General features: G+C 49.0%; 2 protein-coding genes across 7 annotated transcripts in view; both read left to right on the top strand.

The window, feature by feature from the left end:
• Nucleotides 1-11,328, top strand: part of fam135a (family with sequence similarity 135 member A) — a 42,107-nt gene extending 30,779 nt beyond the window's left edge. The window contains exons 14-21 of the mRNA XM_080016948.1: nucleotides 572-2,648; nucleotides 2,735-2,895; nucleotides 2,973-3,064; nucleotides 3,152-3,249; nucleotides 7,039-7,190; nucleotides 9,089-9,199; nucleotides 9,364-9,477; nucleotides 10,496-11,328. Coding sequence (XP_079873074.1) covers nucleotides 572-2,648; nucleotides 2,735-2,895; nucleotides 2,973-3,064; nucleotides 3,152-3,249; nucleotides 7,039-7,190; nucleotides 9,089-9,199; nucleotides 9,364-9,477; nucleotides 10,496-10,701 — 3,011 coding nt within the window. The 3' untranslated portion in view covers nucleotides 10,702-11,328. The remainder of the gene's footprint in view (nucleotides 1-571; nucleotides 2,649-2,734; nucleotides 2,896-2,972; nucleotides 3,065-3,151; nucleotides 3,250-7,038; nucleotides 7,191-9,088; nucleotides 9,200-9,363; nucleotides 9,478-10,495) is intronic.
• Nucleotides 11,329-12,392: 1,064 nt separating this feature from the next.
• LOC307242231 (FERM domain-containing protein 6) lies at nucleotides 12,393-22,790 on the top strand. Of its 6 annotated transcripts, XM_080016603.1 has the most exons (14): nucleotides 12,398-12,413; nucleotides 13,980-14,153; nucleotides 14,390-14,480; nucleotides 14,582-14,672; nucleotides 15,722-15,801; nucleotides 16,146-16,222; nucleotides 16,427-16,838; nucleotides 17,111-17,266; nucleotides 17,978-18,043; nucleotides 18,153-18,221; nucleotides 18,348-18,522; nucleotides 19,859-20,119; nucleotides 20,200-20,313; nucleotides 21,784-22,790. In XM_080016603.1, the coding sequence occupies exons 2-14, from the start codon at nucleotides 14,098-14,100 to the stop codon at nucleotides 21,828-21,830; spliced, it is 1,695 nt and encodes a 564-aa protein (XP_079872729.1). In that variant the 5' UTR covers nucleotides 12,398-12,413; nucleotides 13,980-14,097; the 3' UTR covers nucleotides 21,831-22,790. The 6 variants fall into 6 exon arrangements, with proteins under 6 accessions (XP_079872730.1, XP_079872729.1, XP_079872728.1 ...); XM_080016604.1 differs by lacking the exon at nucleotides 13,980-14,153 and having other exon boundaries at nucleotides 12,393-12,413; nucleotides 14,303-14,480; XM_080016602.1 differs by lacking the exon at nucleotides 12,398-12,413 and having other exon boundaries at nucleotides 13,842-14,153.
• Nucleotides 22,791-23,635: the final 845 nt, after the last annotated feature.

Here is a 23,635-nt window from a genome sequence, read left to right as displayed (position 1 = left end):
GTGCGGACGATTCACACATATAAAAATATATTTATGATTCCCCTTATTTATAATTCCCCATTGAAATGTTATCCCTGTGCATTTTTGTAAGCTTCTATCTGTTTTATCCTGTTATTGTAATGCACACTGACTTACCCCCTGCCCCCTGTCGGTAAACCGCAGTACCGCTGTTGTACTTCGCTTTTCACCGCTGTAAGTACATGGGGTCGTCCAAGTTAACAGGGGCTATCTATACAAGGCCTTGGACAATTTGAGGCAAGTGTTTCCTAAAAGTGAAATATTAATTCAAAAATCCACACAAGTGTTGGCTCAAATACAAGTTAGAACAAAATCCATGATGATATGTTATAATGTGTTGAACAGCCAGATAGTACAGCAATATAGTGGTAGTCAGGCAAGCTTCAACCCAAACGGCAAGATCTGTCATTGGTTGGTCTCTGGATTTTTCAGCCAAATTACTGTTTCAGTTTTTACAGGGCTCTTTTGACCCTGTGCCATTCGAGAGACAAATTAAAATGAAAAACATTGTCTATTATACACCAATGTATTTTTTTCTTGTTTTTTTCTCTAGATCGGGATGGACCCTGGTTGGGGATGCACAACGTCAGAGTGGTTTCTATGTCCAGTAAGAGCGACAAACCCCCCTCAAAGGAGAGCAGCGCAGCAGCAAACTCACCGAGCCCCTTAGCTGACTCCAGGCATGCAGCCATGGACACCGCTTGGCCAGACAGCTGTGAACCCCCACCCAAGTCCAAAGGCAAATCAGTCAAACTGAAGAAAAACTCAAAGACCGAGAACTCTAAGAAGCTGATCAGACAGGGCTCCAAGGACTCTGTGGTCCTGGTGGGGTATAAGAACCTCAAGGCTCCCTATGTTGATCCCAGTGCCAAGTACAAGGAAGAGGAGGCAGCCTCAAGCCAGCAAAAGGATAAAGACTCCTTCATGGGTGAGCCTAGCTTGACTTCCAGGACTAATGAAAGTTCCATGGCCTATTCTGGTGCCACCAATACAAATGTTGGACATAATTCTTTTGAATTTCTGGCAGGTGACAGTATGGCTATTGCTGATAGTCAGAAAAGTCACTTCAAAACCTTTCTGAGTTTGGATGCACAGAGTAAGCCACAGGCTGGACCTGCAGCTTTAGCTCCAGACCACCCAGCAGGAACCAGAGATGAACAACTGGGCTGCTGTAGCCCAAAGCTCCACCAGAGACCCGCAGGGCTCAGGCACATTGAGGTGAAACCAAGTCCCATTGATCCGTACCGGGGGGGCAAAGTCACAGTGCTCCCACCCTGTTGGCCTGATGGGGCCCAAAGGAGAGCCGCTCAAGAGGTCACCCAGACTGCTCTCTGGGACGGCAAACAGGCTGCTGTGGACTTGGCTTTGGAAAGACCATGCAGAGAGCCGCAGATCAGCTGGCCTGCTTCAGTCCCCCTGCAGACGAAAGGGGACTGTATCAGGCTTCTGGATGGGGGGGCCACCAGTGCTTCCTCTCGCCTTTCAGACTCGGGCATTGAGAGTGAACCAAGCTCCTTCGCTGCTCAACCAGGCCCAGCACCCAAGGGTGCGGCAGGGCTATGTGTGGCTGAGTCCGTTGGGGTCCCACTAGGATCAGGTTTAGCTGGGCCCGATGGGGTTCTGCTGGGACCCAAGGGTGCTGCAGGGCTAGATGTAGCTGAGCCTGATGGGGATCCACTGGGACTCAAGGGTGCTAAAGGACAAGGTGTAGCTGTGCCAGATGGGGTTCCACTGCAGCCAGAGAGACCCTTGATGAGCCCTGCAGTTTGGCCCGGCCAGCAAAGTCCGGTTCAGAAAGCCAGCGGGGCAATAGAGGGCCTTTACCCAGAAAGCATCAGTGCAGTCAGTGGAGTGCAGTCCTCCCTCACCTCCATCAACTCTTTGCCCTCTGATGATGAGGTAGAGAGCTCCTTCCGAGGCTCCAGTGGAGCAGACACTAGAGGCAGGAAGTCCAGCATCCTGATCCAGGAGCAGAGCCTGGTCTTCTCTGGGGATTCTCTTCAGAGACCCAGTTCTGACTGTACAACATGCTGCTCTCCCAACCCTGCTGCTCCCAGACCAGATCCTCGGCTTGAACCTGAACCCAAATCAGCCAGTGTATCTGAGGCCGGTTTAGAGGGGGCAGCGGGCCCGGGGGCGTCCCACAGTAACCCTCAGACCACGTGCCCCTCCAGTAACTCAGCCACCAGCAGCACGGACCTAGTGAAGCGAGGCCTGGTGGAGAACTACTTTGGTTCGCGCTCTAGCACCGACGTGTCTGACATCAGTCCTGTGGAAACGTCCGCCATCACTCTGGGGATCCAGATGGGTGCCCACGGTGAGGAAGAGGAGGAGGAAGAGGAGCATGAGATGATAGAAAACGGTTACTACGAGGAAGGAGATGGCTACAGCTTTGTGAACGGTGATGCTGATGGAGAAGGAGACACGGTCACCACGGAGACCGGTCTTCTCTTTGAACAGCTCGGACGGGACTTCCTACAGGAACCACCGGATCTGCAAAATGCCCCGGTGCGGCCCCACATCCCCTGTCCGCCCCCCCACGGTGCCGGCAGCAGCCAGGCCAGGTACTGCTGCCCCCCCCACTCCACCCTACGCTGGTATGAGAGCACGCCAACCCCCCACATGAGAGCGTGAGTTGATAATCCCCTTCACACCCTGTTGGCCGCTTCATGCTGAACTTTAACCTCAAGACATGAGGCTTGTTTGTATTCTCCAGGTTTGTCAAAGCTAAAGAAGAAATGAAGCAGCTGAAGCTGCCTGGCTTCCTGTACAGTGAGGTACAGCAGCTGGCCTCCACCACGCCCTACTTCAGTTTGGAGGAAGAGGAGGGTTCTGATGAAGGAATTCATCTCATCGTCTGTGTCCACGGCCTGGATGGTAAGCTGCTCCACAGGTTGTAAGGAAATGGTTTTTGACCTTTCTTAAGTTAATTTGTCCTGTTTTTGGGAGCGTAGGGAACAGTGCTGACCTCCGACTGGTGAAGACCTACCTGGAGCTGGGACTTCCTGGATCTCGGATAGACTTCCTTATGTCGGAGAGGAACCAGGTGAAGGATCTCACCATGGTCTTGTTTTAAACTAGGAGATATACAAGCAATTCAAATAAAACCAATTATTTTCTGCCTGTTTCCCAGAATGACACTTTTGCTGACTTTGAGTCGATGACAGACCGGTTACTGGATGAAATTGTCCAATACATCCAGATCTACAACCTCACAGTGTCCAAAATAAGGTGAGAACTTCTAGAACTGCATCAACAATACCTTAACATGTTATAATGGCAGCAGTTAGACCTACACCAACACATCTCCCTGTGGACATGATGAATTTTTATTACACGGCTGCAGAGTACTGCATTCTCATTGTTCAACAGCAGCAATCAGTGGTCAGTCATTCTTAATAATGACCACTCTCTATTAATAATAATCATTGCCACGGCAACAATACTGGTTTCACGTCCCACGTATCACTCGCCACCTTGTGGCGCTAAATAGGAACTACAATGGAAGACCCATTTCCAGTTGTAAGACGTCCAATGGTGAGTGAACAGGACTGTGGTGGATGGGGTGGCTTAAGTAGCTACACTTGATCTTCGTTTGTTGGGCTAACGAGCATCAGGTTTAAAAACCTCATCCACACACTCATTCAGGATGGGAACCCTGTGTCATCACATGTTCCATCTCCTCCTGGCTAATTCCACCTAGCCTCATCTCTACAATAAACTGGTGTTTACAACCCCCTGTCGTCGGTGTCTCTGTGCCGGGGTACCCTGAAAACGCCACTTGGGTGGTGTATGGTGGTGAATCTGTGAATCACACCGGCACCTGAGCAGGGACTCTCCGGCACGGTAAGGGACACAGAAGGGCCGCCTGAAGACCCCCTGGAGCCACCAGTGGTTTGATGGGCGGCCCCAGCACCAACCCTCTCCCAACTGGCAGCAGCAGCACCTAGGGGGTCCGGCGGAGCACCGGGGGAGAAGCAGCGCAGCAACTACCACAGGTAACCGCTGGCAGCTAGCTTCTCCGCCCAGCAGCCACCCCCAGGACCATCCAGCAGCCCTGCAGCCAGGCCACCCCTCCAAGCAGCCCCTGCAGCAGCCAAGTCCGGCCACGTCATCACCAGCAGCCCAAGGCCCCACGCTCCAGAAGGGAGGAGGGGACAGTCTGTCCGCGCCATAGTAGGAGGCCGGTCGACCGTGCCGCTCCAGGGAACTCAGGTCCTCTGGGAGGGGACCTGTTAATTTTTTTTTGGTGTGTGTGTGTGTGTGTGTGTGTGTGTGTGTGTGTGTGTGTGTGCGTGTGCGTGTGTGTGCGCGTGCGTGCGTGCGTGCGCGCGGCCAGCCAGGAATCCTGTCCAGTCCCAGGGAGGTGGTAATGTGAGGAGACCACGCACCCCAGGGGCGCACACATACAACCCACCCCCAAAGTGGAGGCACAAGATGCAGCCCCAGGCACAGAACCCGGGCCACTGGCGCCAGGCAGGGACTGCAGAGCCAGGCCCCAGACACCCCGCCCGAACCACAGGCGATCCGGTGGGACTTCCATGCCCACCCACGCCCCGCTTAAGGGCGAGGCTCGCCCCACTGCAGACGCCCCACCTGGCGTGAGCGCTGAGTGCCCACCGTAGCAGAGTGTGCTCAGCATGCGGCACATGGATGTTAGTCCCCCTGCCGATGCCAGCAGGCCGGCAGTTATACGGGCCCTCCTCAACCCCCAGCACTTGGGGCGCCCGCCACAGAGAAGCCGCGCAGCAGGAGCAAAAGGCCGCCAGCCGCCAGCCGCCCCCAACCCACACCCACAACAGCAAGCAGCCCCCCCCCCAGGGGCCCCGGAAGGCACCCGGCGGCACTCTCCGCAGCCCCACCAGGTCGCAGCACACCTTAAGCCGCCAGGACTCCAGCCCAGTCGGCAGGGGGGTTCTCCCCGGCCAACCACGCCCCCACACTGACCCGCCAGCGACCCGCCACCCCGGAATACCCCAGTGCCCAATGTGTGCTGTGGGCAATTGCAGTTAAAATTGCTGGGTTGGGGGTGCGAGTCCTTCAGGCAAGTCAAACTCAAATCACTCACACCCCTTCTGTCCCACAGACCCTGGTCTGGTGGAGTGTTGTTCAGAGTAGGATTGGTGTGCGAGTGTATGTGTTCTAAGCTAATATGAGCTAAAATTCTAAGCTAAAATTTTGGGACTGATGAGAAGCACACGGGAGCGTGACAGGCAAGATGGCAGCTGCCCGCCGCATCCCCACCCACATAGCTTGCACCCCACCCATCCCGCAAACCCTAGGCCTATTTTGTGATGTACACTACTCACAAAAAGTTTGAGATATTCGGCTTTCGGGTGAAATTTCAGGATGAAGCTAAAATGCACTATAACCTTTACAGGTGAACTTAATTTGACCTTCTCTAAATTTTTGAATGCACATGTCCAACTGTTGTTTCAGTACTTTTTGCACAACTTGCTGTTCTCTAACAAGGAGCTGAAGGGCAAAATTCACAACAGGTGTTTGATCCATGAATCGACCAATACATTTCCTGGTTCAATTAGAATTGGTATTTTAACAGTCCCGTTCATCATGCTGTTCACATGTTGACATCATGAGACCAAGACGACACCTAACAACTGATCAACAGTACCTCGCCTTGCGAGGCTTCAAACAGAATGTTGTCAGAGGGAAGTGGCCACTGAGTGTCAGTGTCATCAGCAGCTTGCAACAGAGATACAGAGACTGGAAGAGTCACAGAAAGGCATAGAAGTGGACGTCCTTTGGCCACATCCCACACTGATGAGTGCTTCCTTGTGAACAGTGCCCTGCGCAACTGCATGATGATGCCACTCAACTCCAGGCACATTTAAGGGATGTGAGAGGCACCAAGTGTCACGTCAGACCATTCAAAACCGTTGACATCAGCGTGTTCTGCGTGCTAGACCACCTGCAAGGGTACCTGACCACACCACCAGGCACAGGCATCATGGTCTTGCATGGGCCAGGGAGCATTGACTCTGGACGAGGGACCAGTGGCCTCAGTGCTGTTCTCTGACAAAAGTCGATTCACATTGAGCAGAAATGATTTCCGCCAACGATGTCGGAGACGTCAAGGAGAGCGCTACACATCAGCCACTGTCACCAGGGGCCACCAGGGACGAGCCTTTGGTGGAAGTGGTGTTACAGTGTGGGCAGGTGTGTCCAGTCAATACAGAACTGCCCTACACTTTGTGAATGGTACAGTGACAAGCCCATACTACCTGAATGACATCATTCATCCAGTCATTGTGCCCCTGCATTAACAACACAGCCCTGATTTAATCTTCATGGACGACAATTCTCCAGATCATCAAGGTCGCATCATTAGGGAACGGCTGCTGGAGACTGGGGCACCTCAAATGGAGTGGCCTGCACTTTCCCCAGACCTGAATCCCATAGAAAACCTAAATTGTTTGAGATGAGGAAATCACCATTGCATGCTTCTACTTAAATGCTCTACTTTCATGATATAATATCACTGTAGCGTGAACTTTTTACATTTTCCATAAATTTCACCCGAAAGCCAAATATCCCTAACTTTTTGTGAGTAGTGTATGTGCTGAGTTTTGGCACTGGGGGAGATAGGGTATCGCGACCAGATCGATGCAGGGGCGGAGCAGGCCGGGGAGAGACCACACGGATACCTGACCATGCCCTAGCACGCCCACCTCCCATACCTGGTGGCACCCATCCTACGGCGATCAGCCACAGGCGCAGAGCGGTCAGCTCCGTTTAACGTGGAAGCTCTTAAACTAGTTATACAACTCGACATACTAGTTATAAAGAACTCCAAAATAACCCCCTTCAGAGTGATACTAGACCTGATCACCTTGTTGGGGTTATTTTACATGTCTAATGCATTAATTTACATGAAACTATATTTATACTTTTTCTATCTTTTTTACATTTGATTTTACTAGCTCCCATGCATGCATGTGCAAACGTTCTTTCAGGCGTAGTGTGGTTCTAGTCGTTCACACTGAGTGTTCTGTCCTTCAGCTTCGTGGGCCACTCGCTGGGGAACCTGATCGTGCGCTCCGTTCTGACCCGACCCAGGTTCAAGTGCTACCTGAGCCGCCTGCACACCTTCCTGTCACTGTCCGGACCGCACCTGGGCACGCTGTACAACAGCTCGGCCCTGGTCAACACCGGTGGGTCCCTGCACTCCAGGAACTGTAGACACTTTAAGGGTGCTTCCACATGTGCAGTGTTTAGTCCCTTTGAATGGAACCTGTTGCGTTCCCCCTCAGTGCGGTTCCATCAGGTGAGACCGTCTGAAGAGATAGTCTGGACTAGTTCCAAGAGAACCCTAGTACGCTTCCACAATTCACCCTGATTCCTCCCAGAAGTGAACCAAACATGCTATGGGTAGTGGGCGGGCATTTGTTTACATTTCCAGCCCTGCTCCGTCCCACACACCGCTGGCTCACAGCGAGAACTTCCACCAGTGGGTGAAGAAAGGATGAAATTAGAAAACAAATCACTATTATTGATCACAGACTAGGAAAGAGAACTAATAGGTGAGAAAGCGCCCTCAGGTTAGGGAGGGCTGGGATTTCCACTTAGAGACTCAGCTGGTTAAGGAGGGCTGAGAGTCCAGGGAGAGACTACGCTGGTTAAGGAGGGCTGAGGGTCCATGGAGAGACTCTGCTGGTTAAGGAGGCCTGGGGATCCGGGTAGAGACTCAGCTAGTTAAGGATGGCTGGGGGGTCCGGGTAGAGACTGAGCTGGTTATGGAGGGCTGGGGGGTCCAGGTAGAGACTGAGCTGGTTATGGAGGGCTGGGGGGTCCGGGTAGAGACTGAGCTGGTTAAGGAGGGCTGGGGGTCCGGGTAGAGACTCATGTGGTTATGGAGGGCTGGGAGGTCCAGGTAGAGACTCAGCTGGTTAAGGAGGACTGAGCGTCCAGGGAGAGACTCAGCTGGTTAAGGAGGGCTGGGGATCCGGGTAGAGACTCAGCTAGTTAAGGAGGGCTGGGGGGTCCGGGTAGAGACTGAGCTGGTTAAGGAGGGCTGGGGGTCCGGGTAGAGACTCATGTGGTTATGGAGGGCTGGGAGGTCCAGGTAGAGACTCAGCTGGTTAAGGAGGACTGAGCGTCCAGGGAGAGACTCAGCTGGTTAAGGAGGGCTGGGGATCCGGGTAGAGACTCAGCTAGTTAAGGAGGGCTGGGGGGTCCGGGTAGAGACTCAGCTGGTTAAGGAGGGTTTGGAGGTCCAGGTGTAGACTCAGCTGGTGAAGGAGGGCTGGGGGTCCAGGTGGAGACTCAGCTGGTTAAGGAGGGTTAAGGGGTCCTGGTAGAGACTCAGCTGGTTAAGGAAGGCTGGGGGGTCCGGGTAGAGACTCAGCTGGTTAAGGAGGGCTGGGGGGTCCGGGTAGAGACTCAGCTGGTTAAGGAGGGCTGGGGGTCCAAGTAAAGACTCAGCTGGTTGAGGAGGGCTGAGGGTCTGGGTAGAGACTGAGCTGGTTGTGGAGGGCTGGGGGGTCCGGGTAGGGACTCAACTGTTTGTGGAGGGTTTGGAGGTCCAGGTGGAGACTCAGCTGGTGAAGGAGGGTTGAGGGGTCCGTGTAGAGACTCAGCTGGTTAAGGAGTGCTGGGGGTCCAGGTGGAGACTCAGCTGGTGAAGGAGGGTTGAGGGGTCCAGTAGAGACTCAGCTGGTTATGGAGGGTTGAGGGGTCCGTGTTCAGACTCAGCTGGTTAAGGAGGGTTGGGGGTCCGGGTAGAGACTCAGCTGGTTAAGGAGGGTTGAGGGGTACGTGTTCAGACTCAGCTGGTTAAGGAGGGTTGGGGAGTCCGGGTAGAGACTCATCTGGTTATGGAGGGTTGAGGTGTCCGGGTAGAGACTCAGCTGGTTATGGGGGGCTGGGGGGTCCGGGTAGAGACTGAGCTTGTTAAGGAGGGCTGGGGGGTCCGGGTAGGGACTCAACTGTTTGAGGAGGGTTTGGAGGTCCAGGTGGAGACTCAGCTGGTTAAGGAGGGCTGGGGGTCCAGGTAGAGACTCAGCTGGTTAAGAAGATCCAGGTATTAGTTAAAGTGTATCCTCTCCTTCAGGCCTGTGGTTCATGCAGAAGTGGAAGAAGTCCGGTTCCCTGCTGCAGCTGACGTGTCGCGATCACTCTGATCCTCGACAGACTTTCCTCTACAAACTGAGCAAGAAGTCTGGTACGTAGACTCTGTTCAGCTGGATCAGTGTAGACCACAAACATCTGAGCAGCCCCTAAGAGTACAATCAATAGTTCTGAACACTCAGGTCTCCAGTTGTGACGGTGGGATAACGAGGGCTCACACTGCACTTAATGGTCTTGTCCCGTGGTGCTGTTGTCCAGGTCTCCATTTCTTCAGGAACGTGGTGCTGGTGGGGTCCCTACAGGACCGCTACGTTCCCTACCACTCGGCCCGGATTGAGATGTGCAAGACGGCGCTGAAGGACAAACAGAGCGGTGGGTCTGGACTAAACTCTCTTTTTATTTACACAGTTGAAGTAAAAATGGGTGAAGGTCACACAAGAATAATCCACGAGGTGGCGCAATGCTCCTCACACCATCAACTCAATGAAGATGACTTGCAATGCATCATGGGTAAAATGTTTCAGAAGCAACCATCAGAACTCTTCAGATTGGTTCCCTTTGCAGTGCACTTCCAAGTGGACTCCATCGACGGAACCTCACATGACATCCCAGTGGGGTGCCCTTCACTCTGCACTACAGGACAATGTGCCCTGACTTCCTGTCTTTGACTTCCTGTCTCCTGTCCGGTCTCATTCATCTGGCCTAGCCACACCGCTGAGAACTTCAAGCTGAGTAGTTGGTCAGAAAAGGAGACACTGTGGGTTCATGATCCAATGACCAATCAGATTAGAATTGATACAGAATCATAGTAAAAGGCTGTTTATCAAGTTCACCCAACAAAAGGTCAAATGTGTTTACTTTCTTAATCACACTTCAAAGCTATCACCTCACAATCAAAGAAAGTCCTTGCATCTTTGATATTTTCCCCAAATTTAAAAGGGGAAATAACAATTTAGCTGCTCTTGTTATATACTACAAGTATTATGAGCCTTGAGAGATGTCAACTTGTGCTCAAGATGATGTGAATCCATGAAGCATCAACCTGAACATCAAACATCACTGATCTCCTGAGGATCTGCTTTCAATACGTTCAACAAAAACCTTTTCAAGCTTTTGGTGGAATTGTTTTTTCTCGGGTTAGGGTTGGTCAGGTTGCACTAGAGGGCGAGGTCTGGTGCTTGTGGGCAGAACCTGGTGCTGGCGCTCACCTGTGTGTTGTCCTCCTGGAAACATGCTGCTTAGAGTCCAGCGCCGTGACGACCTGAGGAACGAGTGGAATTTAAAGAACAATGAGCAGAAAACTCCTCGTCCAACGCCTCCTGGTTTGACACGGGGGCTATGTCAGGGTAGTGTCTAACTTCCTGTTTGTAACGGACTTTCCTGTCTCCAGGCCCTGTGTATGCTGAGATGATAGAGAACCTACTGCTTCCTGTCCTGCAGAGCAGGGATTGTAATCTGGTACGTTATGATGTCATCCACGCTCTTCCTAACACAGCTAACTCTCTGATCGGCCGCGCCGCACACATCGCCGTCCTGGACTCTGAGATCTTCCTGGAGAAGTTCCTCCTGGTCGCAGGACTCAAGTTCTTTCAGTAGAACCAGACCTGGATCAGTTACCTCATCGAATAGAACCCTAACCTGATCACTTGATCACCTGATTCTTACTTTGAAAGCTTCCTTTTGGAAGTTGAGGATAATTTCACTGATCCTTCATCTTGCAAATGACTATTGATTATTTTTATCGATGGATAATATGGAGTTTGCCATTTATATTTTTTTACTTCCATTTCTAAAACCAGATTATAATTTTTTGTTTCATGAATTGTGGAGTCATTTCAGGCGTGTTTATTCCGTGTTATTGTGTTTTATCCACGTGTCGTCCTGACGTTCAGCTCTGTGCTCATTTGCATTTTCCAGGATTTTCTACTGAGAGAAGGTCATTTGTACAATTTACTTTTTTATCAACGATATGTCATTTTAAAGGCAGCCGAGGCAGTGGAACGCATCGTTTGGACTAAACGTTGTCTTGGCAACGTGCTGCTCTCAGCCGACCTAGCGTCTGAAAAACATCCAATTTATTAAAAGCTTTTAAACATTTGGTCGTAATGGAGCAAAAGCACCTGTTGGTTATAAGAATTGATCAGTTATTGAAAGTATTTGAATGTATTATTTATGTGTTTGAATTGGAAAGTATTGCTTTGAATTAAAAAAGTTTGTGTGTGTGTGTGTGTGTATGTATATAGGTATGTATGTATGTATATATATGTATGTATGTATATATATATATATATATATATATATATATATATATATATATATATATATATATATATATATATATATATATATATATATATATTATGTGTAGATATAAATGTGTATATATCTGTGTGTATGTATGTATGTATGTGTGTGTGTATATATATATATATATGTGTGTGTGTGTGTATATATATGTGTATGTATAAAATCACTCTTAACATTAAATATGCTTATTATTAAGATGGCTGTGTTGTTTTCTGGGAATGTCTTCAGTAGATATTTTTCAGGGTCCAGCCTAAAAGCTGCTTCTGGGCGTTTATCGGGCTAAAAGTGTCTGGAACACGATAACAGCGGAACCCACAGACATGGTTGAGGTCGTGTTCAGACTTCTTGTCATTCAAGTTTGATCAATATCCATCAACATTGACATTGACTTGGGAACATGGAGCGGAAACTAACTAAGAAAAACTTGGTAATTTTCCGGAAGTAGAACATTGAGATGATTTGATTAGTTTGAAGAGCGTGACACTTTGTGACATCACAAGTTATCTACGTCCAAACTTCATCTCTCGGAACTCATTGCCATCCAGGCACTTGCGCCCTATATGAAGTTATTGTTATTATTATGAGATAATCAGAATTTTCTCTAAATTTAATTGAAGACCGAAGGTGACAAAATTGTCCCTGAAGCCTCAATGTTTTATGTACATTTCAAATGATCAATAACAATGATTCATTTATTTACAAATTCTTTCTTAGGTCTCATTTAAAGCCCAAAACTTCTCATGATTTTCTTTTAATGTCTGCCCACAACATCCCCCCTCCTGGCCGTGACGGTTGCTCAGCAGGGGACGCCAAATCACAGTGGAAAAGGTTTTCACTATATGCACCCACCCCTCCAGATGGTTTGGTCTAGGCCCCCCCCCTTCTCCAGATGGTTTGGTCCAACTCCCCCACCCCCCCTCTGGATGGTTTGGTCCGTTCAGTCTGGATCTTCATTTAGAAACCAAGTGTGAGTGTCAAGAGTAAAGCCCACTGCACTGGAGGTGAGTCTCAACTGCAACGTCTTGCAACGTCTTACAACTCAAGTTTCAGCTTTGCATTATTATTATTATTATTATCATTATTATTATTATCATTGTTATTTAGGTTCCTGCTGCTTGCTTTGTGTTTCTGGGTTTTACTGATATAAATCAGTGTAGAGATGGAAGTTGAACCTTTGGAAGGATAAAAAATTATTACTTCTTATTTTTCGGCATTTTTATTGGACTCCATTGGTTTTCTGAACATCTGTTCTGTTTCACATCGTTTGGAATGTGACTCCTACTATGAATATAATTTGAATATTATGTTATTCTGTATGGACTGTTGATCCATCAGTTTAGTGTGTAGAAGGTTGTTTTTCAGAGGGATTATTTTATTATCCTATTATCTTGACTTGCAGGTGGATCCTCACTTTAATAACTAATAAAAACTTTAAAATCATCTTTTGGCTTCCATTGGAAACTTTGAGTCACTTTAGAGACATTTCTCTGCAGCTCAATGAAGGAATGAGATGTTTCAATACTTTTAAAACTGCAAGCTTTAGCGGAACAAGAGTTTAACACCGAATGGGAATGAAGAGAAGAGGTTCCTGGTTAACTGTAGGTAAGTGTAGAGCGGTAAGAGTAGGTAGGTAAGTGTAGAGTAGGTAAATGTAGAGCGTTTAAGTGTAGAGTGGTTAAGTGTAGAGAGGTAGGTAAGTGTGGAGTGGTTAAGGTTGTAGAGTGGGTAAGGTAAGTGTAGAGTAGGTAAGTGTAGAATGGTTATAGTTGTAGAGTGGCTATGGTAAGTGTAGAGTAGGTAAGTGTAGAGTGGGTAAGGTAAGTGTAGAGTGGTTATGGTAAGTGTAGAGTAGGTAAGTGTAGAGTAGGTAGGTAAGTGTAGAGTGGTTATGGTTGTAGAGTGCGTAGGGACAGTGTAGAGTGGTTATGGTAAGTGTAGAGTGGGTAAGTGTAGAGTAGGTACAGTAAGTGTAGAGTGGTTATGGTAAGTGTAGAGTTGTTAAGGTAAGTGTAGAGTTACCTGGTGGTTATGGTAAGTATAGAGTATGTAATAGTAGAGCGGTTAAGGTATGTGTAGAGTGGGTAAGGTATGTGTAGAGTGGGTAAAGTTGGTGTAGGTGTAGAGTGGTTATGGTAAGTGTGGAGTGGTTATAGTAAGTGTAGAGTGGGTAAAGTTGGTGTAGAGTAGGTAGGTGTAGAGTAGTTATGGTAAGTGAGTCAGAAGCTGTTAGTGGAGTTTCAGGTTGTTCCTGGTCTGAGTTGTGTTGGAACTTGTTCTGTCGTGTTGCTCTGGTCTGGAAGTAGAACATTCAGCTCTGCTCAGTCGCTGGAAGGAACCGTTCATTTAACACAGAATCCTCACAAACAGTTGAAATGTATATTCCAAATACATTTGTATGTATTTTTCAATTTTCCAATTGTAGACAGGATTAGGAATCGGATGAACTGATTCTGAGAAGTTCATGTGATTGGAGCAGTCGGGATCAGGGTCAATATAATAAACCGACCTCATTTGAATCCTGATAATACAAATTCTCCACCTTCTCCATCTTCCTTGTTTCTATTTAGCAGAGCAGCACCGTGTGTTGTCCTCCAGTGTGGGCTCCACAAGCACTTGACCTTCGTAACTCACAAGTTTGTATTATTTTGATATTTCCCCAAAAGAACCTTTCCTTCTAACGGTTGGATGAACTGTGAGGAGTTGGTCTGGATTGGAGTCGGAGTCGGAGTCGGCACCATCTTGTAGGTTCCTCAGCTTCTTCATTGATTTTTTTATTACGGTTCTTTAGGTTCTTTGGGTGTTTGCACATGTCCTCACCACGTGAGTTAAAGTGATGATTCATATCGGAAATAATCTGCATGTCCTCCCTGGCGTCACTGTTTGTTATCAGCCTGTTCTTCAGATAAGCCATGGAGGAGACACCCCCGCCTCGAGCAGCCTGACGGAAACCCTGCGTCATCATGTCCTCCTCCTCCAGACCCTGCTTCATCATGTCTTCCTCATCGAAGCAGCAGAGCAACGTCTGCGTTCTTCTCCCCAACAAGGAGCAGCTGGACGTCGCTGTCGGGGTCAGGGTTCAATTTGAATAATGAGGAAATAGAGGAAGTTGAACGTTGGTTTGAGGGAACCTTCTCCATCTAGGATCCTGATCGCACGCTTTCCATTTCAGCCCAAATCCACAGGACTGGAGGTGTTCAGTCACGTGGCACAAACTCTGAGAATCAAAGAAGTTCATCTCTTCGGCCTAACGGTGGTGAAAGGTGAGGACGGTTCCAGAAGATCCAAGATCATGTCCTTCTGTTCCTCCAGCAGGGAGGGTATTAGATGGACGGATGGATGGAGGGAGGGATGGGCAGATGGAGGGATGGACGGACAGATGGACGCATGGATGGATGGATTGGTGGATGGATGGATGGGTGGACGGACAGATGGATGCATGGATGGATGGATGGGTGGATGGACAGATGGATGCATGGATGGATGGATGGGTGGATGGACAGATGGATGCATGGACGAATGGATGGGTGGATGGATGGACGGATGGAGGGACGGGTAGGTATGAACTTATCAATAACTGGAGGGGAATTTAGGGGCCGATGCTGGAGGCAGCCCTGCAAGGCCCCAACATGTTAATCACGAGCAGTTTGGGGTCCAGTGCCTTGCTCAAGGACACTTGGACATGGTACCATGAGGAGCCAGAGATCGAACTAGTTCAGTCCACTCAGCAAAGTTCTTTTTAATTCCTGTTTTCTACTCTTTCTACTCCTCTCTCGCCTTCTCACTCTCGCCCTCTCTCTCTTTCTGTCTCTCTCTGTCTCTCTCTCTCCCTCTGTCTCTCTCTCTCTCTGATTCCCTCTCTCTTCCTTACTCTGCTGCAGAATAACACTCTTTGTTTGTTTGCTCTGGATTCCAGAAACATGAAGTTCATTAAGTTGGAATCCAGTCCTGCATTCCAGCTCTTCAGTGAGGGGAGGGATGAGGGGATGAGGGGAGGGATGAGGGGACACTGACGTGTCCTGGTTCCTGTGGTACCAGCGGATCAGAACCATCTGGGTTAGTTTGACTGCTTAGTGATCCTCCATCAGAACCATCTGGGTTAGTTTGACTGCTTAGTGATCCTCCATCAGAACCATCTGGGTTAGTTTGACTGCTTAGTGATCCTCCATCAGAACCATCTGGGTTAGTTTGACTGCTTAGTGATCCTCCATCAGAACCATCTGGGTTAGTTTGACTGCTTAGTGATCCTCGCTCTCCTTTCTCTCGGTTGGAGCTGTTGTTCTTCTGTTGTTCTGTTCCTCCTCCGCTGCAGATAATGAACACATGTTCCTGGACCTGGAGGAGAATCTCAGCAAGTACTTCCCAAAACTGAAGAAACAACAAGGCATAAAGGTCCTCGTGTTCATCCCTCCACCTGTTCATCCCTCCACTTGTTCATCCCTCCACTTGTTCATCCCTCCACCTGTCTACCCCTGCACCTGTCTACCCCTGCACCTGTTCATCCCTCCACCTGTCCACCCCTCCATCTATTCATCCCTCCATCTATTCATCCCTCCATCCATCCAAACTAAATGTTCATCATTTTAACACAATGAAACAAACAGAAGTTTTTATTCTAGAACAAAGAAACTTGGCAAATGATTTGATCCACTTCCTGTCCGTTGCTGGGTGGTTTCCTGCCGTTAGCAGCAGACCTCATGCTAGCGGTATCCCAGCATGCCTCTGTTCTGTTGCAGGGTTTGGGCCGTAGAGCTCCGCCCCTGGTTCTGTTCTTCAAGGTGCAGTTCTACGTGGAGAACGGTCGACTCATCTGGTACGTCTCCAAACGTCTGTGGCAACACCTGGTTCTCCTTTAGTACACCTGGACATCTTTAAACACCTCCTCCCCTTCCTCCTCCTCTTTCTCCCCTTCTTCCTTCCCTTCCTCCTCCTCTTCCTCCTACCCATCCTCCTCCTCCTCCCCTTCATCCTTCCCTTCCTCCACCTCCTCCGATTCCTCATCCTCCCTGTGGACCAGTGAGCGGAAGGCTCGATGTCTCTACTTCACTGAGCTGCGGAGCAGAGTGCTGCGCTCTGAGTGTCGCCAGCAGGAGGAGGTGTACTTCCAGCTGGCGGCGTACGCCATGCAGGCCGAGCTGGGGGACCGCCCCCCGCAGGCCGAGCTGGGGGACCGCCCCCCGCATGCCGAGCTGGGGGACCGCCCCCCGCATGCCGAGCTGGGGGACCGCCCCCCGCAGGCCGAGCTGGGGGACCGCCCCCCGCAGGCCGAGCTGGGGGACCGCCCCCCGCATGCCGAGCTGGGGGACCGCCCCCCGCAGGCCGAGCTGGGGGACCGCCCCCCGCAGACCGAGCTGGGGGACCCCTCCCAGCCGGAACAGGGCCTCGAGGCCCCGCCTTACTTCCAGCCAAAAGACTACTTCCCTCCCTGGGTAGGTGTCTCCTACAAACCTTCATCCGTTTAGAAACTGAAAGTGGTATTATCCTGACGCATTGAGTCACTCTATCAAAAGTGGTGAAACAAGTGAGAATATTTGGCGACCATTTTGTCTTTTTGCCACTTCTAAAAGTGGCTGTGGTCTCCGCTGTATTTCTTTTGCAGATAAAGGTCTGAGCCCTGGAAACCGAAGCTCCGTCCTCTGTTCAGATCAGTCCTAAAGAACCGACTCTGTGATCTTCACAACAGTCCACATCTTCATTTCAGATCATGGCAAAACGAGGCGTGCACTTCCTGCTGCGCCACGGCCCCAAGGTGCATGGCGAGCTGCGCGGCTTGTCGACGCGAGACGCCACCCTGCTGTTCATCAAGGAGTCCTGCAGGCTGGAGGACGTCCCCGTGACCTTCTACCGGCTGCACAAGGTCAGACTGCAGAAGGACTTCTGTATCGCTTTACATATGTGCAGAATGGTTGAGATGATGATGATATGTTCTTCATTATACTTCATTTTATATTTAATAACAATTACAAACAGAATACGAAGCATTAAGATGCAGCAGGGCTGGAACAATCATCAAGTGTTAGTTGACGATTAATTGTTGTACAAATAATTAAGATTTTTTTTTTATTATTATTATTTTATAAGGTTTGTCTCATGCAGAGGAGTCATTTTCTAAGAATGGAAATTATTCATTGCAACATTGGTTTAAAATTCCCCTTAAATTTGGAGGGAAACAGGATTTCACTAAAATATTGCGATCTACTCAAATAATTGTGATCAGCAATGATGTCATAATTGTGAGGAGTCCAAATGAGAGGGTGAACTGCTTCCATGGAGCTGTAAACAAGCCACCCCCACCACAGGCTTCTTGGAACACTCCGTCATCTCCTCCCAATTATTCATCCTCCTCCCTCCTGGTCCTCCTCCCTCCTGGTCCTCCTGGTCCTCCTGGTCCTCCTCCCTCCTGGTCCTCCTCCCTCCTGGTCCTCCTGGTCCTCCTGGTCCTCCTGGTCCTCCTGGTCCTCCTCCCTCCTGGTCCTCCTCCAGATCCCAGTTGTGTAAAAACATGGTGGGGGGCTTGTTATCTGAATCCTCACATTCCTCCCTGACATCCCATCGTCCATCTCTCCAGGGCAAGAAGGAGGAACAAGGCTCCGCCCTGCTGGCGCTGACCCTGAAAGGAATGCAGGTTTATCAGGTATGAGACACCCCCCCCCCCCCACCAGATGGCTCCTATCAACAGAACCTTGTGAAATGTAGATGTTGTTCAAGTCCTTGAAGCATCTTGTACCGGACTCTTCCTGCAGGAGGAGAACAACATGCTGCAGCTGCTCTACGATTTCCCCTGGTTCAACGTGGGACGCCTCACCTTCCTGGTACAAGCTGCTAGTCACCCCTTAGATCCTTAGTACCTTAGATCACAGATAGTTCATTGTTAATAAGTTGTGTCATGTACACGACGCGCGGCTGTTAACCCGCTGCTCTGTCGCTTCTGGCTCCAGGGGAAGAAGTTCGAGATCCAGCCCGATGGTCTTCCCTCGGCCAGGAAGCTGGTGTTCTACACCGGATCTCCTTTCCGCTCGCGCCACCTGCTGCTGCACTTGAGCAACAGCCACCGGCTCTACCTGAGCCTCCGGCCGGCCCTCAGGCACCTCCATCAGCTTGAGGAGAGCGAAGGTGAGGGAGGAGGAGGAAGAAGAGGCGAGTTGTTATGGTCACTCGGAAAGTCTTACAGGGGCTAGTATGATGACCGTGAGCTCAGTTTTGTTGCTGTTGCATTTGAGAAGGTTTGAGGACGTCCAGGTTTTCTGTCTTGCAGACAGAATGAAGGGTGGAGGCTAAGTGGACGGTTCGGTGTTAAGGTGGAGTTGTGTGTCATCCGCCTGGCAGTGGAACCTGAGGTCAGTGGATGATCTGACCCAAAGGGAGCATGTACATGATAAACAGGAGGAGTTCCAAGGACAGAACCCTGGGGAACACCTCAGCTGACAAGGGCTGCGGTGGATCCAGTTCCTCCGACGGTGAGGAACTGTTTCTGGTCACTGAGGTAGGAAAGAACCAGGAGGGAGCAGGACCGGTGAGGCCCGGGTGCTGGGTCATGCGGTCCAGGAGGAGACTGTGTCAAAGGCGGCAGGGAGGTCCAGTATGATGAGGATGTTAGGGATGGTAGCTCAGGAGGTAGAGCTGGTGGTCTAGTCATCTAAAGGTTGTGGTTCGATCCCAGGCTCCCCCTCTAGCATGCTGTAGTGTCCTTGAGCAAGACACTTAACCCCTCATTGCTCCTGGTGGCTGCGTCCGTCGGTGTTTGAATAATTGTAAGTCGCTTTGGATAAAAGCGTCTGATCAATGTAATGTAATGTAATGTTGAGCGGGCCATTGATGGTTTTTTCCAAGAGTAGTCTGCAGTGCTGTCTGTTTGGAGCTCATGGTTGGAGCAGTTGCTTGTTTCAGGATCTTACTCAGGGAGGAAAGGTCTGAGATGGACCAGTAGTTGTTGAGGTTGTCAAGGTTTAGGCCTTGTGTCTTCTTGGAGGGGACAGGGCCAGACCCAAGAGTGGTGTTAATGATGTCCATCATGAGGGGACACAGGCATGTACTCAGGCCTCTTTATTCATCCCCGGGGAGAAATTCAGGGAATTGAATTCAGATGGACTCAACTGTCATGAAAGAAGTCGCAGAGGTCACGGGCAGCAGGGAGGTAGGGTAAGGAGAGACTTAGATGACGGTTGATGGAGGCACACAGCAGTGTGGGGTTGTTCTGATGGAGCTGATAAGGTATGATGTTGGATGTTGCTGTGACCTGGAGGAGAGCTGGTATGGAACTCTTCACATGCTCTTTGAAGGCCTCAAGCTGAACTGTGAGACCAGATACATTTTTTTGTGGAGCTTCTCCGGTGGTCAAGCTGTGTCCTTCAGCAATCTTGCAGCACCAAACTGAAACCAGCCAGTAGCTTTTAGGGTTCTGCCTGGATCTTACAGCCTGGTGGTCAAATCAAACTCTGTGCTCTTCCAGAGAAAAAGCGTTACAGAGAGTCCTACATCAGTGATGACCTGGACCTGGACCCCGGCAGCGACGGCAGCCTCTCCAGATGCTCCACCGGCAGCTCTGGGACCGAGGTCGATGCCCGGCAACCCAGCATCTTCACGGAGACGCTCTCCATGGAGAAGGAGAGCACGCGGGCGGGGAAGCGCTTGAGCTCGAGTCGTGGCAGCTCCGGCATCGAGGTGGGGAGCAAGACTCACACCGAGGAGGAGGAGGAGGAGCAGGATGAAGGTCAGCAGCTAAAGCACAGGGCAGCGCTCCCACCTGGTCTTGAGGGACCGGGCGGTAACTTGTGCTTTGGTTCTTCCCAGAGGTCCAGAAGGAGAAGAGAGGTTCTCAGACAGATGACATGCTCCACCTGGCAGATGTTCTGCAGGGCATGGCCAACAATGTCCCATTTTCCAGAACAGAGGCTCAGCAGCTGGGTATGAATAACTTCATAACTCGTCTTGATGGAATATTTGTATTTTATTGATCTGACAGAACACATCTTATCTGATCTGATCTTTCTGTTCTAATCCGTTTTTCTATGTTGTGTATATCATCTTCTATACTGTGTATATCCATGTTCTATACTGTGTATTTCTATGTCGTATGCTGTGTATTTCTATGTTTAAAACTCTATACTGTGTATTTTTGTGTTGTATACTGTGTGTTTCTGTGTTGTATACTATGTATTTCTGTGTTGTATGCTGTGTATTTCTGTGTTTTAAACTATACTGTGTATTTCTATGTTGTATACTGTTTATTTCTGTTGTATGCTGTGTATTTCTATGTTGTATACGGTGTATTGTTGTGTCTTACACTGTATATTTTTGTGTTGTATACTGTGTATTTCTATTTTAAACTCTATACTGTGTATTTCTGTGTTGTATACTGTGTATTTCTGTTTTAAACTCTATAGTGTGTATTTCTGTGTTATACACTGTATTTCTATGTTTGAACTCTATACTGTGTATTTCTATGCTGTACACTGTGTATTTCTGTGTTTTGAACTCTATACTGTGTATTTCTATGTTGAGGTGTTTTGGGAAGCCTCCCTGGAGCAGGTTGCTCATCTCTGAACCACACAAGTGGATCTTCACACTTTGCTCCTTCTGTGTCCCCGCTATTTTGGAGTGTTCTATGTTCAGATGTTCTAGGTTCTGATGTTCTAGGTTCTGAAGGTCTATGTTCAGATGTTCTATGATCTAGGTTCATTTGTTCTATGTTCAGATGTTCTAGGTTCTATGTTCGGTGTTCTAGGTTCAGATGTTCTATGGTATAGGTTCTAGGTTCAGATGTTCTATGTTCACATGTTCTAGGTTCCGATGTTCAATGTTCTAGGTTCAGATGTTTTAGGTTCCGATGTTCTTTGTTCTAGGTTCAGATTTCTGTGTTGAGATGTTCTAGGTTCTGATGTTCTGTGTTCATTTGTTCTGGTTTTCTAGGTTGTAGGTTCTGATCTATGTTCTAGGTTCAGATGTTTGAGGTTCAAATGTTCTATGTTCTAGTTTCAGATGTTCTAGGTTCGGATGTTCTGATGTTCTGTGTTCTAGGTTCAGATGTTCTATGTTATAGGTTTGCGGTTCGGATGTTCAGATGTTCTAGGTTCTGCGTTCAGATGTTCTAGGTTCAGATGTGCTATGTTCAGATGTTCTAGGTTCTGATGTTCTAGGTTCTGATGTTCTAGGTTCTGATGTTCTAGGTTCTGATGTTCTAGGTTCTGATGTTCAGATGTTCTAGGTTCTGATGTTCTGTGTTCAGATGTTCTAGGTCCAGATGTTCTGTGTTCAGATGTGCTATGTTCAGATATTCTAGGATCTGATGTTCTGTGTTCAGATGTTCTGTGTTCAGATGTTCTAGGTTCAGATGTGCTATGTTCAGATGTGCTATGTTTGTCCATCTGTCTGTAGGTGCTGAACAGCAGATCTCAGATCAACTTGGATCAATGTTCCTCTGATTCCTGACTCCTCCTACAACTCCATGGTTGGGCTTCCTGACTCCTCCTACAACTCCATGTTTGGGCTTCCCGACCCCAATAGGACCCCAAGACTGCCTCTGACCACGGCCACGCCCCCCTGCTGCTCCGTCAGGCCACGCCCTCCTTCATCGGCTGCAGGTCGACCTGCCACGCCCACATGTTGCTCCGTCAGGCCACGCCCTCCTTCATCGGCTGCAGGTCGACCTGCCATGCCCCCCTGTTGCTCCGTCAGGCCACGCCTCCTTCATCAGCTGCAGGTCGACCTGCCCCGCCCCGCCGGGCGATGAGCCGCTGCTGGAGCTCATCCTATGAAGCTCAGCGCTCTGAGGCCCCGCCCCCTTGTGGCCCTAAAGCCCTTAAATCTTATTTTTTAATGCTTCTGTATAAAGGGATTAGAGCAGGATACAACATCTCATCCAGTTACCAGGGTATTTATTGACATATTTTTAATTGTATATTGTGTACATGGTGTTTTTTAAGCTGTTCTTTAAAACAGTTGAACTCAGATGATTGGTGTTGCTGCTGCTGCTGCTGTCATTACTGATGTTTCTACCCATTCTCCATCCATTACCTGTTTATCCTCTTTTTTTTAACCATTTTTTATAAAAACTCAAAGCTTTTGTATAGTTATATGTTAACGTAGTATACATGTATAAAAATGGAACAGAATCAAGAAAGTCATCTCTACGGCTCATCCAAAACTATTGAATATACAGTATTTGAAATAAAAACGGAAACAATTTGTCATTAAGCAAAGTGTCGGTTGAGAGCGCTTTGTGTAACATCCCATCTCGGACCATGAACAAAACATTTTTTAATTCTACATAATCGCTAAATGAGACCAGATGATGAATGATGTAAAAACCCAAATACACATTTTGAACCAACTCTTGATTCAGTTTTTTTCATCTATTGCACCAGTTTAAATGGGAATAAACTGAAAACTGCAAATTTCCTGCTTTGGTGTCTGGCCTGGGAACCACCGAGTTACTGCTGAGAGCAAGGATGATGGAACTTCCAGGCCCCTCGGAACCCTGAAGCTCCACAGGACTCCCGGAGCCAAGCGGACAGCCTGGCTTGGAGGAAGGGGTAGAAGGCCTGAACAGCAGTGGCAGTACAACGTTGACTGCGGAAAGCAGGCTCGACAAGTCCATTATGTCCAGCGGGTCCAACATCAATGTGATCGCGGCGGCCTGTGCAAGCGCCACAGTTGCACGTACGGAGGCCGTATACACAAAGTGTCAAATGGATATTGAATTAGAAAAGATTCAAGAGGTTTATTCGACACATACATACACATCCATCTTTCATCACAATTAACAAGTAATAAATAATTATTCTGTCTGTTTCCGGAAGCAGAATCTCTCCGAGTCCTTAAAGAGGAAAGGGAGGTGGAGGCCTTACCTCCTTAATCATCCGGGAGGCTCGGACCCCTCCTCGATGAGCGTCTGTAGTGGTAGGCTCAGCCTGCCGTCAATGGTCTTCATCACTAAACTGAAAACCCTCCTCCCAATGACCTCTACTGTCCCTTGACCAACCCCAAGGTATTAGGGTAGGTGTCCCCCTGAACGTCAAAGATATCAGACCTGGCTCTGCTTCCCGGCGGGCACGGTGCTCGACCCCTCTGCTGCCAAGAACGGGAGACCGAAATCAAGAGCCGCTATGTGGTGTTCACTGCCACACTCGGACGAGCCGACGTCAACCTTGCTGTCCTTGGCGAGATGAGATGTCGAAGCACAGCATCTAAAGCACATAGAATTTTGACACAGAAACTTCCTCTGTGC

This window comes from Zeus faber, assembly GCF_960531495.2.
Source record: "Zeus faber genome assembly, chromosome: 16".
Classification (NCBI taxonomy): domain Eukaryota; kingdom Metazoa; phylum Chordata; class Actinopteri; order Zeiformes; family Zeidae; genus Zeus; species Zeus faber.
Note: the sequence above shows the minus strand (reverse complement) of the source record. Positions and strands in the feature narration are given on the sequence as shown.

Bases quoted from the DNA above. Each gene is read 5' to 3' on its own strand.
- LOC307242231 (XM_080016603.1), top strand. From the start codon at position 14,098: ATGAACTGTGAGGAGTTGGTCTGGATTGGAGTCGGAGTCGGAGTCGGC. The intron at 15,802-16,145 runs GTCCTCGTGTTC...GTTCTGTTGCAG, and splicing joins AGAAACAACAAGGCATAAAG to GGTTTGGGCCGTAGAGCTCC. The intron at 18,222-18,347 runs GTACAAGCTGCT...TTCTGGCTCCAG, and splicing joins TGGGACGCCTCACCTTCCTG to GGGAAGAAGTTCGAGATCCA.